General features: G+C 34.1%; 3 protein-coding genes across 3 annotated transcripts; 1 reads left to right on the forward strand and 2 right to left on the reverse strand.

The window, feature by feature from the left end:
• Positions 1–12,018: 12,018 nt before the first annotated feature.
• On the forward strand, positions 12,019–12,533 carry LOC112527036. The gene has a single exon (XM_025137516.1). The coding sequence runs from the start codon at positions 12,073–12,075 to the stop codon at positions 12,502–12,504; it is 432 nt and encodes a 143-aa protein (XP_024993284.1). The 5' UTR covers positions 12,019–12,072; the 3' UTR covers positions 12,505–12,533.
• Positions 12,534–14,851: 2,318 nt separating this feature from the next.
• On the reverse strand, positions 14,852–15,249 carry LOC112526850 (glycine-rich RNA-binding protein 10-like). The gene is made up of 2 exons (XM_025137273.1): positions 15,132–15,249; positions 14,852–15,009 (listed from the first exon to the last, which is right to left on the reverse strand). The coding sequence occupies exons 1-2, from the start codon at positions 15,247–15,249 to the stop codon at positions 14,852–14,854; spliced, it is 276 nt and encodes a 91-aa protein (XP_024993041.1).
• A 4,493-nt stretch (positions 15,250–19,742) lies between these two features.
• LOC112526604 (peroxisome biogenesis protein 7) lies at positions 19,743–20,918 on the reverse strand. The gene has a single exon (XM_025136959.1). It carries the CDS (start codon positions 20,888–20,890, stop codon positions 19,940–19,942), a length of 951 nt encoding a protein of 316 aa, XP_024992727.1. The 5' UTR covers positions 20,891–20,918; the 3' UTR covers positions 19,743–19,939.
• Between the last annotated feature and the right edge of the window lie 1,129 nt (positions 20,919–22,047).

A 22,047-nucleotide genomic window follows, 5' to 3' on the forward strand; every position in this document is an offset into this window, starting at 1 on the left:
TGACAGGACATGATGGGATAAAACTCATAGTCTCATGTTTGGTACGACATAGGACAAGACAAGAATTGACAGTCCTATGTTTGGTGCGATATGGGACTAGGACAAGAATTGGGTCAAGGTTGGACATCGTGGGACAAAAAAGGCTTTTATTGTTCCACCAAAATAGGTGAAACAAGGTGGGACAAGAATGAGACAGAAACTAAAATATTACTAACTAACTTTCGTTTGATATGTAACTTTAATATGATATTAGTTTTAGTGGTCACCACTACTAGCTGCGGCTACCGCCACCACTGGTAGCCACCGTCAGCCACCTCCACCTTCACCTTCACCTCCTCCCATTACTACAACCTCCTTCACCACTGTCGACCATCTTTCACCACCGTCCATCGCCGACTTCACAATATCGTTAGCCATCGACCACTACTGTCCATCACCCCCACCACTACCACCGTTGGCCACCTCCACTTTCTCCTCTACTACAACAATCTCCTACACCACCGTTTATTGCCACCATCGTTACCACCATGGTGCACCTCACCTCCACCATCGGTCACCACCATCAGCCACCACCATCAGCTAACAGTAACATTATTTACCATCTTCACATCCTCTACAACCATCGTCGGCCACCAACCACATCTCCACCACCACTAGTACCGTGGCCACCACTCCTTCCCCCTCCATCATAACTAACACCCCACCTTGTCAATTGATAAGGATCTTCCAAATCTAATAAAATATATTTTCTCATTTGTACGAATCGGTTTTTTTCAAACTACCATCAATTATATCAATTTTGATTCAAAATTGGTACTATTATGTATATGAAAACTGTGTAAAAATGTTTATAAATTAAAAAACTTAATGATTTACTTTGTCTGTGTTAATTATAACTATACATAAAATCACCAAATAACTTTTGGTGGCAACTTGTCTAGTTCTATCATGTTCAGTCCTAGTCGTACCAAAAATCAGACAGACTCTTGTTTTGTCCAGTCCAGTCTCATCCAATCCTACACTCTTGTCTTGGCCAGTCATGTCTAGGTTTGTCCTATCCAATCATGTTTGCGTACCAAACACTACCTAAAGGAGGAAGTTGCTCCTAATATCCAAGACTGGTCTCTTTAATAAAGATGTTGAATTTTAGAAATTGGTGGGTGTGTTAAATCTTAAAACCATTAATATACGTGCTCCTGGAGGTATTAGAAACAAAAGATGTGTTACAGATAAGCATTTGATTGGTGCCGACGAGTAATCCCTAAAGAATGCTTGACACAAGAGGATGTTGTAAATTCACAAACCATGACTCCCACATTGTCCGGTAAAGAAAATAATGAATGATTAATCTGATGATTGATGGCATAGTATGGATTTGATTATCTGTTTGACTAGGTTAGACAATATTTGTGTTTATGTCGTTTTATACTAATGTCTTGAGTATCGATAATTAGATTAATATTAGATGTTTAGTTGTTTGAATTTATTTTTAGTTCATAATTGTTCGAGCATATCATTACAATTCATAGATGTTTTTAGGTTTCTTTTTCTCCTACGTATAATAATTATAAGAACACGTTTAAAGTACCTCTTTCGTGATTGTGGAATTACCTTTCTCGCAAGCGTTGATTCATGATTTTGTTCTAGTTTCTCGTCGGGATCATGAAGCTTGCCAATTGTATAGTTTTCTTGCCCTTTTTTTGTGTTATAGTCGGTCAATTGAAGCTCGTAACAGGAATCTTTCCCACAAAGGGTTTGAATATACATAGGGAAGTCATCACTACCCGTCAGCAATCTGTTCAACAATTTATGGGGCAAGAAGTTTTTCAGCTATCGACTTGAACAGAATGCAAGTACTTATCGTTGTTTTATCCTCTACAATTATATGTATTTTGAAGTTGGAGTAAAGAACAAGTTAATTGACTTGTAAACTTAAAGAATATTATTTAAAAGAGAATGGATTTTCACTTACAACGTGATAAAGTCCATTTAGTTTTACTTCCATTGCAAAAATAACCACAATCGCGAGGGGACCACCTTCCTCATGCATGCTTTGCACGAAAAATAATATCATCCGTAGGAATTTTCTATTCCAAATATTATACCTCGAATAGTGACTATGAAAATATGCAATAAATTGAGCATAACATGAAGGGAAATAAAGCTTTATCTATACTATAAATTTTAAAAATGATTCTTCTATAAAGGAACCTCATGTTCTCTGCTCCAATTAATAGACAATAACTGTAACATCTCAGATTAATCGTACCAAATATTGTCCTCCTTGTCCACACACCTGGACTCGCGGCTTTAAAATGTGTCTGATACAGAAGGTATCCAGTCCTTTACAAAGCAACCTTTGTTCCTCTCCCCAACCGTTGTGGGATCTTACAATCCACCCCCTTGGGAGCCAAGTGTCCTCGCTGGCACACAGTCTGGTTCTGGCTCTGATATCATCTGTAATATCTCAGACCAACTGTACCACATATTGTCCATTTTGTTACACCTGGACTCACGGTTTTAAAACGCATATGATAGAGGATGTATACAGTTCCTTATAAAAAACAACTTTTGTTCCTCTTCCCAACCGATGTGGGATCTTATAATAACTCATTTGAATCAAAGACTTCACATAATCTATTTCAAGATTGTGATATATTTTATCAAAAGTCGTGGAACCAAAATTGAGTGCTCCTGTTGAAAATAAAAACATCAATTAATCATTTTACATTAATACCAATAGGCATATGATAAATTAACTTTAAAGTCCAAAGTCCCATTATCCCATACGGCCGATTGGGAGTCGGGGATTAAGGATCGAGATGAAAGAAAAAAGTTGTACACGTCACAACTCACATGTCTAATTTAATTTGAAGTTTATCTTTTTATTTCTTAGACTATTTTTAGTTTTGCAATACGTATTTGAGAACCAGATGTACTGAAACACTTTATATTTTTGAACTATGGTCACTTTATCGTTAATTTTATAATGTATTTTTGTACTTATAATTTTTGGATTGTATGCATAAAGTGAGATAGGGACGAACCGCACCGGATTTTGCGGTGCAGTTTGGTGTGGTTTGAGGTTTATGCAGTGCAATTTGCGTTTTGGAACAATGCTTAAACCGCATATGCGGTGCAGTTTGTTGTTTGACCCTAAACCACATCAAACTGCACCGCGGACACCCCTAATCTTTTATCTATCAAATGAATAAAAAAAACAAATCAAAAAGACTAAAATTGGTGGCAGGGGTGAACAACGGCGATATAGAGAACGAACAGCGATGGGGCGACGAGGAGTGGCGAGAATAGAACATGCTGAGCCAAATCTTCTTCATGTAAAACCTGCTTGATTTAGATCGCGAAAATCGTGTGGTTTTATGAAACCATAGGGGTGTTAGCAGTGTTTGCGTCGGGTTTGAATAGAGTAGGATTTCGGAACAGTAAAACTGATTTAAGTTTCTTTTTTACTTTAAGACTTTTCTAGTCATAGGTAGTTTTCCTTTTGTTAAATTGATGTAAGTAACCAATTTTTAAAAGTTCGATATGTTATCTTATTGAAAAAAATATTCAATAACTTAATCTTTCAAAATGAGAAAGTTAAATCTTTTTTCATTCAAAAAATAGTTCGGAGACTTAATCATCCAAAATAAAAAATCTTAATGGTTTTTTTTCTTTCAAAAAAATAAATCAAGTATTTAATAATTCAAAATGAGATAGTTAGTTGGGTTTTTCCGAACATTTTCTCTTTATTTAAAATAGAAGTTCTTGCACTTAATGTGATGAGATTGTCTAAGAATAAATCATAAATAGGAGAAAAAGATAAATGAGTAAGATGGTCTCTCCTTAAACTTGGGATATAGCCTTCCTTTATGAAAATGTGAAAATATTTATGGGCCTTTTAAATTAATTAACACATAATAAAAATGAAATAAATGAAAATAAATTCATATTTATCCGTAATTTTATGTTCTCCTAGATTTATCTTTATCCCTTAAATTTTGTTATTCTCATTGGAGACTTTTTATGTTGATGCGTTCGTTGTCGATAGTGATATGATAATACTGTGATAATGATCTGAGTTTGTCGTGATAATACTGTGATAATGATTTGATAAATAGAAGATTGTTTATGATGTGATTTTGATATGATAATCATCTAATAATTATGTGATTTTTGTTGTGATAGAAATGTGATAATATTGTGATAATCGAAAACCAACGATGATTATGTCTGCATTAATTGACGTGTTTGTCTTTATGTGATTTTGCTGTGATAATTATTTGGTACGGGTTAGCGTATTATTTTTACGATTTTAGAGATAAGAATGTCACCAAAGTTACAGATAAATATGAAATTAATCACATGATTATCCTTAATTAATTACTTTATTTTCTTTTAGTTTTAATTAATTGTGGGTTAAATATTTGGAGGCCCATAAATGTTCTTGTATTCTTGTAAAACAGAGGTGTTCTCGTTTGAACATCCACCTATGTGTGTGTGTGTGTGTGTGTGTGTGGAGGTTTATTTTATAAAACCTAATTAATTCCAACAAATTGTGCAAACCACATCTAAGTGTTCATTTAGTCTAATTAATATATGATTCCATTTTGTTTCCTAATCTAAAGGTGATGATCATAATAAATGAATCTTATCATCTTCATATATATATCTCAATCATAATTAATGAATCACGATAATTATTCATAAATATCTCAATTGTTTCCTAATATAATAGTTGTTATAGTTTGTAAGAATGACATGGTTTGCATTTGAAACCACCACTATATGTATATACGAAGGATCGTGTGAGAATAGGAATTAAAGTGAGAAGTGCAAGAAGGGATTTGGACTCTTGACCACTTTCAATCTCGAACCAACCCATGAATTGCGCTTTAGAAGAGGAATTGGTATGGTGTTTATAATTAATGTTCATCTAGTAGAACTCCTCAATTAGGATTGATTCAATGGTGGAGATCTCTTCTTACCCTTCTCACCATAAATCCCATTCTCATTGGAATTCAACCCTATATAAAGGGAAGGGTTCAAACGAGAACACCTACATTTTATAAGAACGTGAGAACACACTTTTATTATAGTCAATCACATGTGATACTATATTTTATCACATATAATACACTTGTGATACTAAATCAAATACGCGGACGACATTTGGCACGACATAGGTTGTGGTCCAAGTCGCTTGTACACCACTAGGCCCCCTCACGTGTATATAATCAAACGTGAGGGTGTTCTTAATCTGATACCATAATCCATCACATGTGATGTTAAATGAGAGATGCAAACAACCTTTGGCGCAATCTATGTCGCATGACACCTCGTCCATACACCATCAAGTCCCCTCACGTGTATCATCACATGTGACAAGGGTGTTCTCGCGTTTTTTGTAAAATGAAGGTGTTCTCGTTTGAACCTCCACCTATATATGTATGTGTGTATATGTATTTATCTGTTTACATTCGTTTAGCATCTTAAGGAACGAACACGAACAAATACACTTTCTTAACGAACGAACATGAATACAAAAAAGTTTGTTCGTGTTAGTTCGTCTGTTTGGTTAAGTTAAAGGAACGAACGCGAACAAGCATCCGTTCGTGTTAGCTTGGTTAGTTTATAGCCCCATATTTTTACAAATCACCATTACTTTCCTTTTTTCCGTTGTTTTCTCAGCATAACCAAATCATAGTCTTACAACATAAAGAAGAATGTATTATAAGGTTGGCAATACATGTGGGTATAGTTCGAAATGCAAACAACGACCACAGGTTTCATGGTCCCAAAGGTAATCAAGAAACCACAATGCAAACAAACTCAAACAAATACGGATAAACAAGACCTAATGTTGAAAATGGCGATCCAATTAGAAATACTGATCCACAAGCGTAAATAAAGGAGTAACGATGCAACGTATGATCAAACTGTAAACAACATGTAAATCAAGACAACGAGATTTAATATGGTTCCCTCTACCGATCATGTGATAGTGTCCACATCCACAAGAAAAGAGAGATCATTTTACTACTGATGTGATAGTGTACGTCCATAGGGAGAGAGAGAAATAGAGAGAGAGAGAGAGAGAGATTTTATTACTAACAGAGAATATTATAACGTGTTTACAAGATCATTAGATCAATAAATTAATTAGTAAAACCAAGATTTGTGCAGTATCAACTAAGAAGTAAATACCTTCAACAATACTTTCATGTATTGTGACTCCTATACATACAATAAAATCATTTCAGTACTCTTTATCACTTATGTACTCCTGGTAATTCTATTGAAGTACATAATTGGTTGGAGATCAGTACACCGTTTTGAATAAAAGATTATGCATTTTCTTTATTTTAATTATGATTTAAATTTATATTTTTCAGTTGTTTTCTATATGTTACAGTTAATCGTTTGTTGGCCCTATCAATCAAATAAAATAGACCATTCATTTGGAAAGAACCAATCGAAGAATTTCTTATATCCCTTCTAAGTCTAAACGTTATATTTCGTACCGTATTTCATAGGAATAAACATCAATATCGTAAATAGCACCAATATTGTCAATATCATTAATATCTCAATGACCAAGAATTGCCAATTGACACGGTAAGTACCTATACACAGAAGTTCACAGAAACATGAATAGCTTACAAAATCCATTTTTTCTTATCATTGTTTTTTTCCATATCCCTTTAAGAAAAGATTATTAAAACTAATAAAAATACTTCGAATTAATCAAAAATTTCTTAGCAGTGGCTAATGTATGCTCATGTCAAAAAGGGTACTTGATGCTAATATGAATTATAGGATTAACTAAGATCACCAGTCTCGCCGCCACCACCAACACCACCACACCATTACTATCATCGTCATATCTACCACCCATTAGTCTTTCAAATCAGTAGTTACAAAAGTAGGCAACAATAAGTTAGGTATCTGATATTCCAACCAACAGTCTCTTATTAAATAGACAGACAAAAACTTAAATTTCTTGTAAAGCAACAAGTGCATCAAACCCATACGATTCAGCCTATCTTTCACACTATCGTTCGTTATCAAGATAAACTCAAACCTTATAAAACATAATTGATCCAAAAAAAACAAAAGGTACCCAACACTAAATGGCTTGTTTACCTACTCTCACATGGCTCTATTATTGTGATTCAACAAGTACCTAACACTTGTCACCTCTTTATTTATCCACTTGTCACAATCCAATTCCTTTTCTCTAAGAGGGTCCCACTTTAGCCTACATAGCAAAGAGTTGCATGATTTACACATAAAGCAATTCCTACCTAAACCAAAGAATTATTGAACCAACTAAGGAGAAAAAGGGGAAGGAAATAATGGATAAACTAAATCAAATCAAACTTATTTAGTACTTATATTTTATTTAAAAATGAGGTCTAAAATTTATAGGATGTATGTAGATTTTTTTTGTTTTTTAACCTGGATATCAAACTCGTTATGCGAGCTGACTAACTCCAAGACGATCACATGCTTTGCAGATGGTCTGGGGTCACCGCATTTGAACATCCGTGGTCATAAGGGGATTTTTATTCCTCCTTGGATTTGAACCTGGGATCTCCTGGTACTTTTGACCTTTGGAGTCAAGCTCAAACTGATCAGGCACCATCCTTATGATTGGATGTATGCCAATGTAATTTTTATCTTTAGGATGTAGTACTTATTTCATAAAAACGTTCAACTTTTAAAAGAATCTAAATGGGATGAAAAGAAAATTACTCTTAAGAATACTATTCTCTTCCATTTGTTAACAACTTAACATATATAATTATTTGATTTAACGTTATAATTTAGGGTTGGGTTCACGTAAGAAAAACTTGTTTTCAAGAGACACGTGAGATAACATTTTTACATTTCAAACTTCACAGCAAGACGCTATATATATATATATATATATATATATATATATATATATATATATAGAGAGAGAGAGAGAGAGAGGAGGTTTACTTTACAAACCACATTATTTGTACAAATCATACAAACCTCATTCAACCAATCATAATTTTTCATTTTGTTCATTTTTTTTGTAATTATGAAAGGTTGATTAATCGTTTTTATTGTGAAATATGTTAATCATGGATATTATCATCTTTATTATTTTAATTTTAAAAAAATATTTCATTAAAATTTCATTAAGTATTATATGAAACAGTTTCATAACCATATATGAAACAACTTCATCAAAAAAAATATTATGTGAAACAATTTCACAAGATTAAACAATTTAATGAAAAATTTTCATAAGATTAAACAATGAAATCGACGGATGAGAACGGTTTGCACGGTTTGTAAATTGGATGGTTTGTATTTGATCGTTCCTCTCTCTCTCTCTCTCTCTCTCTATATATATATATATATATATAGAGAGAGAGAGAGAGAGAGAGAGTTTGTTTCAAATGCAACCCATCACATTTGTACAACCTAATAAACTCAAATATTTATGAAAATGATGAAAGTTAATTTATTATGATTTAAATATTTATAGAAGATGAATAAAGTTCATTAATTATGATCAATACTTTATATTAGAAAATAATTAAAATTTATATAAAATTATATATTCATCAAATTAAATGGACGATTGAGATTAAGTTATATTGATTGTACAAATATAAAAGATTATATAATAATCCAACCCTCTCTCTATATAATAATCGGTTGCTTGAGCATCGTAACACTTTTAAATTACTGACTAAAGAATTTTAGTCCATAAGAGACAAAATGAAATTAATATAAAATTACAACACATTTATATTTCATTAAATGCGTTGCTTGCATAAATCCTTTTTTTTTTTTTTTTGTGTTATTACGAGTATTTATTGTTAACAAAAGAATTCGTCAATAATCATTAATATACTCACTTTCTTTTGTGAATTGTTGTATTCTATTATATGGGTAATCAAAATAACAACTCTTATTGTAAAAACCGTGACAACTTTTATTTTTAAATTATTATTTCACGTTATTTTTTCTCATTTAAGATTGATACTTAATGTATTGATAAACATATATTTGTTTCATTTATGTATTTGATTCATACTATGAAGTTTTTTTACATGTAACTTTTGTTTCATAAACAAACTTAAAAAGTTCACATTGTCAAACAAATACATATAAATGAACACGTTATAAAACAAATATATATGTTAATAAATACCCTAAATCAAGGACGGACCCAGAATTTTTTTTAAAAGATGGCACTGTTTGACTATAAGAAAAAACTATAGCGAAAAAATTTCAAACAGTGGCACCGGTTGACTATAAGAAACAAATATACGTAAAAAAAAATTCAATTGGTGGCACTATTTGACTAAGAAAATGACACTAACAAGATTTGAATTTGGGTCTTGAGTAGAATAAAAGTCTTGCAAACCAACTCTACCAAATAAAACTTGTTATCATCGTAGTTTCAAAATACATACGGTGACACACAACAGATTAATACGGTTGCACCTTTCACGAACTATTTTTTTTTACCCTTCGACGGAGGAATAATACGGTGGCACATGCCACTATAACCAACACGATAGGTCCGCCCATGCCCTAAATCCTAGTCTTACATGGAAAAATCATAAAAAATGATATATGATGTACTAGTTCTCAAGTTCATAACAAATTCATGACACACACATATATATATATTATACATACATACATACATACATACATACATACATACATACATACATACATACATATATATATATATATATATATATATATATATATAACATCTTAACCATTCAATAGCTTTCATATAAGTCAATGGTACAATGTGGAAATATTGTTTCGAAACTACAGAAGTTGTACTGTTTTTATGTATGTAAATCTACACATGTTTCATCGGTTTTCATGGCTATAATATTGTTGAGTTTCTTATTTGATTTTGCAGCTTACATATACAACGCAAATAAAAATGTAAACTAGAGAAATGTTGAGAACCGTGAGAAAACAATTTTTTGCAAGGGCAGTCCTGAGTGAGTGATCTTATCCCTTCATTTGGTCAACATTTGCGATTTTGATTTTGAAACACCGGATAATTTCTCATATATATGGGTACGCGAAAAATAGAGGGATAGTTCCATAACTTTTTTACAAATAGACGGCAATGAACCCGTTAATTAGTTCACATATGAACTGTTTTACTTATTCGCATATGAACCATGAGTCACAAACGTTCATATATGAATCAGTTAATTCACATGTGATCATGTTTGAATTTTGAAAACAGAATATCAATATACTTGGGTAATCAAGGATCGTGTATTAAACACTTTCCAAAATCTGTGATTTCGACCCTAGCCTGGGGTATCACGAAATCATATTTGGGATAATCCAAAAACAACGATCTGGATTTCAGGCAAAATCCAAGATCAAACACAGAATTTTGTTGCTTGTTTATGTACCTTAAGAGACAAAATTTTGGCATAGTAACAATATGCAAAAGATCGTCACCCTGCAATGAATCGAAATCGTATGTATAGTCATCGCGATTAAGTTGGTTATTTTGGTGGGTTTCGTGTTTGTTCCCAACAGACACGACTGTTCGAGAATTAGGATCCATTTCTCACAATATGGTTTATATTTCGGGTCGGGCACTGCCCCGCACCCTGCAAGGGATCACCGCTAGGGGCTCTGCCCCTTGGAACCCACCAGGGGCAATGCCCCTTAGAACCCCTCCAGGGGTGCTGCCCCGAACCCCCATGTACCCGAGATCACTTTAACTTATCCTCCCATGCACTTTGCACCTCAGGACTCGAATTATAGCTGAATCTAATTTCGGCTTGTCTCAAATTAATCTCGATCATACAAAATGGCTTGATGACACTAAAATCACCAACATCACACATCACACAGGTAACGACAAATTTTGACTAGTCAAAATCACAATTCTTGACCAGTCAAATTCGATTTTAACCGTATAAAATGCTAGGATCGGTTTTGTACTTCTCAAAACAACCGTCTTATATATGTATATATTATACCTATAATACAAAGGAGAAAATCCATTTAGTTGCATAAATTAGCATTTATTTAGTTGGTAAAGTGCATGCAATTCTCTGGAAACCTCCTTGGATTTACATTTTTTTATTTTTATCAATAAGTTAAGTTTTTTTAAGATAACTTAATTCATATAATAATTATTTGCTAATTATCTAATGTTTTCCTTTACTTTTTTATTTTTTTTAATATTTTTTTTAACTTTATTTGATTATTTAATGAAATTTAGAAAAGGAAAATTCTTTTGATCATTGTTGATTACTTTTATATCTTTTTTGGAATTTTTTTAAATTTTTAGTCTTAGTATTCTTCTGATAACGATAAATCAGTATGATATTCTTGTAGATGTGTTCAACAGGATAATTTGAATCGGGATACCTTAAACGTCAAATAAAAGATAGAATAGGTTAAAAATAAGAGATTTATGAGCAATCACAGTTTGATTTTTGTTTGAATCTTGTTTATAATTATATTATACTTCCACATATACTCTAAATTTTAAGAGTTTATTTTTTAATTTAGTAATAAAAATTAAATAAATATCATAATTGAGAAAAATTACAGGGCCAATTTAGTTTCTAGCACAGGGCTCCCAAAATGTCAAAAGTCGGCCCCAGTTTTTTTACGTATATCATTTCACATGTGAAACGTACAAACATGTATAATTTTTATATATAAAGAACAGAAGAAGACATAATTATTTCATATGTGAAATAAAACATGTCGATGTATTTTATGTATGAAACAAGACACGCATCAACAATGGCTTTAAATGGAACTCGTGAAATGATTGGGATTTGTTATTATGGTTGTCAACCCTTTTGTGGTTTTTATTTCATTTTTCATATATACATATATGTATGTATGTATGCATGCATGCATGCATGCATGCATATATATATATATGCACACCATTTGGTGAAGGTTCAATCTATGTCCATTGCCAAAACTAAAGAGACTTCTCTTTCCCCTTCTCATCCATACCTTTCGTCTTCATATACATAGCAACCATTGATAGAAAGATAAGACATGAAGAACGCAATAAGATGTTGCATCTCTTGCATTCTTCCATGCGGATCACTCGATGTGATCCGCATCGTGCATGCCAATGGCCATGTCGAGGAAATAGCCGGCACTATTCAAGCATCCGAGATCATGAAAGCAAACCCTAAACACATCCTCAAGAAACCCTCATCCCCTTCATCATATACCGATAAAGGTGTAACCAAATGCCCGAAGATCATGATCCTTTCGCCCGACGTCAAGCTTCAACGTGGCAAGATTTACTTTCTTGTCCCTGCCTCTATGCCTGATCAGTCCATGCCCAGAAAGACCGGTTCCAGATCATCATCATCATCATCTTCAACTTCTTCGAAGAAAATGTCTAGTGAAAAGAGTAATCATGTTGTGATGTGGAGACCTCGTTTAGAGAGCATTTCCGAGGCTACAAGTGATGCATAAACGTGGATTCTTCTTTCATTTTTCAAGATTCTGAAAATCTGATATGTTTGTGAGTAAATTAAGGATATAAAAACTTTTATATCTGTTCAGTGATAATTTTTACTGAGGGGCCGTTTACCTAAATACTTACCCGGTAAGCACTTACCGGTAAAATTCAACACTATCGCTTACTTATCGGTGAGATTTTATTCACTAAAACCCATCGTATGCAACAATTTATCCCGGTAAGCGCTAACCATGGTAAGAGTTCTCGTGCTCACTTATCGGGTAAAACTCTCGATTCTTGCCTTCGCTCTTACCGGGTAAAATTTTTAGTCATTGTCATATTCATCCGATAAAGTAAAGTGACTTGATAAGCACTTAACCGGGTAAGCATTTGGTAAACGACACCTGATTCTAGTTCCAACTGATAAATGTTTCGACTTCCTGTGACAAAAATAAACGTCATTTAGTAAGATGATCGAAACTATATATAGATGTATTTTTAGAAATATGATCTTAGATGAAGTAGCACCGTTGAATGCAGGTGAAATCACATTTTTGCCCTCGTCTTTATTACCAAATTGTCTCCAAAATATGAATTATTTACATTTTAATCATTAAACAATATTTATAAATTTAATAAAAGCTATTTTAATCATTCGTAGTTGCATATAATTTATATATACCGCAAAAGAAAGCAATAAACCGCAAGGGTGGTGTCTGATTGGTTTGAGCTTGGCTCCAAAGGTCAAAAGTACTAGGAGGTCTCAGGTTCAAATCCAAGGAGGAATAAAAATCTTCTTGTGGCCACGGAGGTTCAAATGCGGTGACTCCGGGCTATCTGCAAAGCAGGTGGTCGCATTGGGATTAGTCGGCTTGCATAGCTGATTGGATATCCAGATTAATAAAAAAAATTATTTATGACGTATACGAAAAGTATTTATTAATAAAAATTAATGCAATAAATTAAATATAGATTAAAAGACCGAGATTGGATGGGTACTTAACGAGTGGGGGTATATTAGGTAGACTTATTTATAATAAAAATTCATTAAAAAATAATAAATAAATAAATAAATAAATAAAAAACCTTTTAATTTAGAGTAAACTCCAAATTTAGTTCTTATGGTTTGTCGAAAATAACACTCTTGGTCGCTGTAGTTTTTGCACGGTTTGTAAGAACTTTCAGATTGAGTCACTTCCTCTAACTATTGTTAAAAAAATCCGTTAAATGACGGGTATTTTGTCATTTTATTGATTTTTTTGTCTTTTACAAAAGCATAATCACTTTACGGGTTTGTTTTTGTGCTTTTTGATTAGGTAAAAGATAAAAAGTAAATAAAAACGAAATTACCTCTCTTTTAACGGAATTTTTTTAATGGCTGTTAAAAAAGGACCAAATCTAAACGTTTTTACAAATTATAATGACCATCTTATATTTTTGGAATTACATAAAGAAAAGTGTTATTTTTAACAAACCGTAGGGACCAAATTTCTAGTTTACTCTTGAATTTATTTACGGTTTCCATTTTTACTAAATGTACACCCTTTGGTCTATTTCGTTACTTATTTTAAATTAAAACCTTATATTTTATATCTCGCACTTAATTCGTTTGCTTTTGAAATATAACAAATATATTAAAATTGAGAGGAATACAAGGTCGATTGTTACTGTCAGAAGCAAAATAAGAAACAAACAAAAACTAAACGAATAAGCGGAAAATGACGATAAATAAAAGACTAAACAAGACCACGGGCTACAAAAAATGAACCGACAACAAGTCACAATGACCCAACTAACCACCAAATTGCAACGACGATTCACCCAAGAATAGTTGAATCTCTTAGCACGAGCAGAAAACCAGTGAAATGAAATCAGTTGAACGTCAAAAATAAATCCTAGACTAGATGAATATATACCGTATTATCAAACTTCAAATTAATTTAAATGTTACTTATTAAACTCTTAGGCGACGTTTGGTACATCGAACAAGACATGATAGGAAGAGACAAAATTCACTGTCCTGTGTTTGGCACAACATAAGACATGACAAGAACTCACTTTCCCACGTTTGGTGCAACAAATGACAAAAACAATAAATGGGACAACGCGGGATAAAAAAAAAGTTTTTTTTCTAATTCCACCAAGATAGATGGAACAAGATGAGACAAGAATGAAACAGAAACTAAAATATTACTAATTAATCTTCGTATATAACTTTAATATTATATTTGTTTTAGTGGTCACCACATCTAGTCGTTGGCCACCTCCACCTCTTGCCTCCACTACAACAAGCACCATCCATCGCCACCTCAACAACTAGTGTCGGCCACCAACCACCACCATTCATCGCCACCACCACTACTATTGTTGACCACCTTCACCTTCTCCTCTACTACAACCTCCTCCACCACCTCCACAACCACCATCGCCCACTGACCACCACCATTTATCGCCACTATCTTTACTACCATGAGCCACCTCACCTCCACCATAACCACCATCATCGGCTATCACTACCACTACCCACTACCACCTGCTACCACTACCACTATTTACCATATTCGCGTCCTCCATAACTACCGTCGGCCACCGACCACCACCATTCACCTCCATCACTACTAGTATCGTCGACCATCACTACCTCCACCTCCACCATAACCAACACCACCTTCACCTCTACTATAACCACCACCACCACCATCGGCAACCACCATCACAATTACCTCCACCGCATCAACTACAACTACCTCATCCATCATTGTCGACTATCACCACCATCATTATCTACCATCTTCAAGTCCTCTACAACCACCATCGTCCATCAATTGCCAATGTCTCTACCTCCACAATTATTGTTATTGCAACAATCTTCATCGTGCCTTCGTCAATTGATAAAGTTTTTCCAAACCGAATAAAACATAGTTTCTTCTTTGCACGAATCATTTTTTTTTCTTTCAAACTACCATCAATTATATCAAAATTTTGATTCAAATTTGGTGTTATTATATATGTATGTATTTATGTATATGAAAACTGTATAAAAATGTATATAAATTAAATTATTTAATTATTTACTTTATGTGTATTAATTATAATTATTATATAATATATAAAATGATCAAATAACTATTAGAGGCACTTGTCTAGTTCTATCATGTTCAGCCCTAGTCGTATCAAACACCAGACATACATTTATACTATTCAGTCCTCTCATGTCCTACCCTCTTGTCATGTCCAGTTATGTTATGTTCAATCATGTCTACATACCAAACGCTATTTTAAGGGGTCATTCACCAAACACTTACTCGGGTAAGTGTTTACCCACAAAATTCATTTTTGATGCATTAAATTTAGAGAGTAAATAAAAATAAGGCATATCAAAGTTATAAATTCAATGATCATATATAGTTCTGTCGTGTTGACTGTATTTATTCTAATATTACAAATTTTGGAATTATAATTAAAACGGTTATGTTGATTATACATGTTAAACATTTTCAATAGTAGAGTCTGGATATTCCCTTGTTACTGCTACTTTTACAAGTGATTACGGTAGCGGTGGTGATGGTCGAAGCGGTACTTCATAAGTTCATATAAACGTGATTTGACTAAGGGATTATTTGACAGTTACTGAATGGTTTGGTGCAGAATGATCAAGTAGTCAGAATGATTAAGAAGCTCTCATTAGTCATTATATAGTGCAAAATGAAATATAATTGGTTGATAATTGCTTATAATGAAATTAGGACGTTGAATGGTTAAGGGAACCCCAAGATATAAAATCAAACTCATTAAGAGTCAGACTTTTTTTTTGCCAAACAAGATTCACCTCTTAACGATTCAGAAGTTGCCTCTTAATGAAACTATTAAGAGATAAACAAACAACCCCTAAGATTCCCCACAATCAAATCGATGTTTTTACTTTAAAATTTTCATTATATAATATAGTTATCATTTTATGTTTTAATTATATACAAAATAAGGATATAAAATGAAAATTGAAAACAAAATTGAATGGAAAAATAAATAAATATAAAACTATATTATAACAGGTTGTTCAAAAGGATCCTCGTTCTTCCATCAAATATTCTGCTTTTTCCTGGATACTCGAGTTCAGATGCACATCCTGGTGACAAGCTATTTTTCCACAGGACCTCCCCTACAGTATCGTGGCAGTATCCATATAAAACTACATCGGATCTTTCCTAAAACATAACCTAAAATTATGTCTTCATTGTCTAAACGAACCCATAAGCGATTAAGGATTTCAATCATAACTTCACGCATCGAGAAGTTAACGAGTTTTTTGGTCTATGTATGCATGTAGTAACGTCTTTCTAAAGTCATACTTTTGTATTTTGAGTTCACAACTCTTGGCTTCTGTCTGTTAAGTAAAGACTTGTGTAATAAAAACTCGTATATGAGATCATAATTTTTCACTCATAAGTCGGATAAGATCATTTGTTTTAAGCAACTTCTTTTTCTAGATCGAGTCCGAAATGGATACTTGGTTGAGGAGTCCCAAGCATCAATCTTTATCATTGTAGGCAACTCTTTTCGCAGGCTGTGAGAATCAGCATTGAGTTGTGTTTATGCGTCTAAATCAAACCAAACAAACTCAGTATATTTCATTGGAAAGCAGGGTCTAGAGGTAAAACGTAAGCAGACCTATCATCTGCCTTAAAAGAACGGAGCAGTTATTTCTGTGAAGGTGTTACACATAAAGAACCTAATAAAACTTGATTTGCAGATTTCTTGATGTGTTCCAGCATCTAAAGAACTTAAAAGAGAGATTGCAAAACCTGTTTTTGCAGAATTCTTGATGTGTTCCTCAAATTATAAATATCAACATCGCTAATACGACGCCCCTGCAATGGCATTCAAAGTTGGGACAAACTGTTAAAGGGTCAATGGCTCAACAGCATTCCTGTTACCGGTAGATCCCAACCCATAGCTCTACAACTGTTAGAACTCAAATATCATCAAACACATTTTCATTTTTTACACTCATTATACAAATGGTAAACAAGGGTTTCTATTCTTTTTATCTAAATTGACCTTCGTCAACGTCTACCATGATATACAAGCGAAAGAACTGAATAAAACTATGTATTCGAACTTAAAACATTGTACCAAGATGAGATTTGGTGCAACTGTGCACCATTTTCTGAAACAGAAAAAAGAACACAACAAACAGCAATTGATCATAAAGAACTGTAGAAATAGATTGGAATAAACCTATACCAAAGTCACCGTAATCAGATCAGAAAATGTTTAGCAAGTACGTTAATGCTAAAAACCACACAAGAAGAAGAAGCAAGTTGATGAAAAGAAAAGCCAAGACTTTTGCATTGATCAAACAAGCAAATGAATTATGGTTGATAAATAGAAGAGACCATCAAATATGTCGCAAAAGTTATAGTTTCACTTGTTTAATGTTGAAGCAAATAGGGCAAATCACATGAAAGCGCAACGTACTTGGTCCCAATTCCTTTTTCGAAACGTACTTACTAAGCCAAGACTTAGCAAGTACTTGGTCGCAAACGTACTTATGTAACTAGTATACATCTAAGAATGCATGAAAATGCAACGTATTTAGGTCTAAATGTATGAGATATCACATCTAAGGTACCAAAATGAATGTTTTAAAGTTTTTGTTACACAAAATAAGAATTAGACATGAGTACATTATATATTCATGCAATTTGCCCAAGAAATAAAGCAAAATGTCACCAAGTGTCACTCAAGGCCCTATGGGATTAGTAAAGGTGCGCACAAGCTGGCCCGGATATCCATGGTTACCAAAAAAAAGATACTTATTTGATGGGAGGACAATGATGTTATAATACTTGCTGCAAATTAAAAGTTTGAAGAGATCAAGATAATGTATCTATTTCCATATGTACCTACTTGTATGACTTGTTTGAGTTTGACGTCCACTAGTTTAGTTTTTCTTCATTTATTGTTAGTTGTCAGTATTGTGCTTTGTGGTTTGTTGACTATTTCATGTCCCCGGTACTTTTTCTATCTATTGTACTCTTCGCTTCTTTGCACACTTACTTGTAGCATGCTTGCATGTTTCTTTTAATTTTTGCTTGGCAAAACATGGGTCTTGACAGAAACAACCTCTCTACCATTTGGGATGGAAGAAAGGTGTGCATACATCCTACCCCCCACCCACCTATGCTTTGTGTTTACTGGGTTAGTTTGGTATTTTTTGGTTTTGGTCGAACAAAAAGGAATTGATCGACTTCTCAGCTCAATAAAATAAACTGAAAGGCTTAACTTTTAGTTCCGTTAAGATAGACCCAAATGTTAAAGTTGTGTCATTGCATCATGCAAGGTTAGCCACATCTTTGCACCTTCTCTAAATGGTGTGTGCCATTTCACCCTGCTACACCATCCTAAATAGCGTGGCGGCACCTTCGAAACACGTCATGCCTTTATCACTATAAAATTCACACGGTGTTTTTTTTCTTTTCTCGTCTCTCAAAGTCCACTGGCACAATATCTCTTCTGGTTAATCTCATGTGAAAACCAAAACTAGCTATGTATTTCAAGTTCCACTTTCTACAATTCCATAAACTACCTTATGGAAAACAAAAAATACTACACTAATAGCTACCAAGAGGTATCCTAAAATATTCAGATACCATCATAAGAAAGACAAGAAGCTGCACCAGATTCGCTATCAAGAGTCAAAAACAAAAATGTTACTTGAAAAGACATTTCCGAAAAACCAGCAAGCATCATAGTTATAAAATGAACAATCAACTATAAAAGCAAACAACAAAATGTAATCTACATTAGCATTCAATTCAAATGGTTAATCACGCTCCCTTTTCTTCAAAAGAAGCTATAAGATATAAAATCTTCAATGGAAATGACATCACAAGCATCCAAAAATATGCAATTACAGTATGTATGAATGTATGATAAAGGGTCTCCAAATTTCTCAACAAGATCAACCCTTTTGAACATCTAATGCATATCATTGATCATTCAACAACACACATCATAGTTACAAGATGAACAATCATGAATCAACTATAAAAGCAAACTACAAACATAATCTACATTAGGCAGTCAATTCAAATAGTGAGTCACACTGGCCTTTCTTGAAAAGAAGCAATAAAATATAAAATCTTCTATCGAGATGAAATCACAAGCAACCGAAAGTGTGCCCAAGACTTATTTATATGAACATATGATAAAGAGTCTCCAAATTTATCAACAAGATCAACTTTTTTAACATCTGATGCATATCATTGATCATTCAACGACAGACAACAGCCAATGTATTCCACAAAAACAAGTATAGAATCATGCTAATCATCATTTTCACTTAAATTAACAAGAAACCCTTGAATTCTAACATAAATCACAGTAACTGAAACAAAAACAAAAACAAAAAAAAGAGTAAGAGATCAAAGATCACCCCCTTCGATATTAAGGCGCTCTTGGATCTGTCCCATGTTGCCAAACATAAACAAGTTCATCCCATCCGGTACTGGCCAACAATCCTTCAACAAGCACACTCATATCCACCCCTACAGCAAACTCTGTATGATGATCATAACGCCCAATTAACGAATCCTCCACCATATAATCCCATAAACAAACAGTCATATCATATGAACAGGAAGCAATCAAACTTGCTCTATGCGGTGAAAACTTCACTTTTCTAACTGCATATCCATGGCCATTCAATACCGCAACAGGAATTCTGTAATTCCTCACATCCCAAACCTTAATCGATTTATCAACAGATGAAGTAGCAATCACTGCATCATCATACTTACTCCAATCACACGACAATATTTCAAACTCGTGAGCTGGGAGTATCATGGTCGATCCCGGCTCACGCACATCCCATATCCGGGCAGTGCAATCGCCGGAAGCCGACGCGAAAACATCAGCGTGACGAGGATTCCACGCGGCGGAGTACACACAATAAGCGTGTTCTTTAAACGTACGAACGGATGTAGGTCTATCGATCGTCCAGAGCTTGATGGTATCATCCCATGAGGATGATAAAAACGAGTCTCGCCGGACGGCGTTGTAGTCAACTGAGTGCGTTTCGCGGGTGTGTTCGGCGAGGGATCGAACTGGATTGGAAGTAGGTGGGAGAGAGAGATCGTATAGCTTCACAGAACCATCAGCGACGGCAGCGATTAGGAGAGAATCATGAGATTCAGACCACGAAACGTCATAGACACCATCAGCGGTATCGTAGGCGGCGATTTCGGCGATAGGTCCGGCTGGAGAAAGGTCGATAACGTGAATCCGTCCATTACCAAGGATACCGAAGTTCTGAGAGGTGGCGACGGCGAGACGTTGCTCGTAGAAAGGGCTAAATTTGACGGAGTAGCCGTTGAACGGAGTTTTGAACATCGGCATGGCTGAGCTGGGGTTCCGGTGACGGCGATTGATCCCCTTGGGATATGTGTTTTATCTGGTACACTATTAAAACCTTGGGAATATTTTAAACCGCCTTAATTTATAGTTTTAGTCCTTTTACTTACGTATATATACAATTTCAGTCGCTATGGTTTTTGTTGTCAATCTACATTGAAGAGATGGCATGTATCAAGCCTAATTTGTCTAATGAAAGGGAATTAAAGTAAATGTGATGTTATAGTATAGATAACGGTTATGGTCTTACGGATGCATCGTTAAAGAAAATACCAGCAAACTTACCTTCCTGAAGCAGAGAAAAAGAATGGATAACGCTTTACACTGATATTCAACCATTTTTATTAGACAAGGTGTCAGGGTGATATGGTGTACTTGTTGGAGTCCGTTTTCGTGATATGTGTTTGACATGTTTTTCACCCCCGATGTCTATAATTTTAGCAGTGGCCAAAAAAGCGTATCATTGTTCCAACATGAAGCCATTGTCGTTGCAAATGAGGATAGTTATTTGAAGATCTTGAACCATCTTCAACAAACATCGTGTCTAGAGTTATGGACAACATAACGTAACTGTTTCAACATGAAGCCAAGGATAGTTAATTGACGATCTTGAACCATCTTCAACAAACATCTGGTGTGTGGAGTCGTGGATCAAAGCAAGAAGAAATAGTGGATTTTGAACCCCGAGAAGATACCCATGAACTAAATTTGCATGCTGAATTAGAAACAAAATTTACAGTATACTTGTAAATATCCAACAGATTTTTATTGCTTCAGGTAGACTTTTTTATATACATAATCATAAAAAGGCCTACAGAGGATAGAAATACGATAAATAAGTATACGTTTGGTTAGGGTTTAAAACAAAATATAAAGAAAACCAACCACAATGGTGGTGTCTGATTAGCTTGAGTTTGGGCTCCAAAGGTCAAAAGTGTCTGGAGGTCCCAGGTTCAAATCCAACGAGGAATAAAAATCCCCTTGTGACCACGGAGGTTCAAATGTGGTGACTCTGGGCTACCTGCAAAACAGGTGGTCGCCCTGTGATTAGTCGGTTCGCATAGCGGGTTAGATATCCAGATTAATCAAATATATATATATATATATATATATATATATATAGAGAGAGAGAGAGAGAGAGA

This window comes from Cynara cardunculus (assembly GCF_001531365.2).
Source record: "Cynara cardunculus var. scolymus isolate 2C chromosome LG 14, CcrdV1, whole genome shotgun sequence".
Classification (NCBI taxonomy): Eukaryota; Viridiplantae; Streptophyta; class Magnoliopsida; order Asterales; family Asteraceae; genus Cynara; species Cynara cardunculus.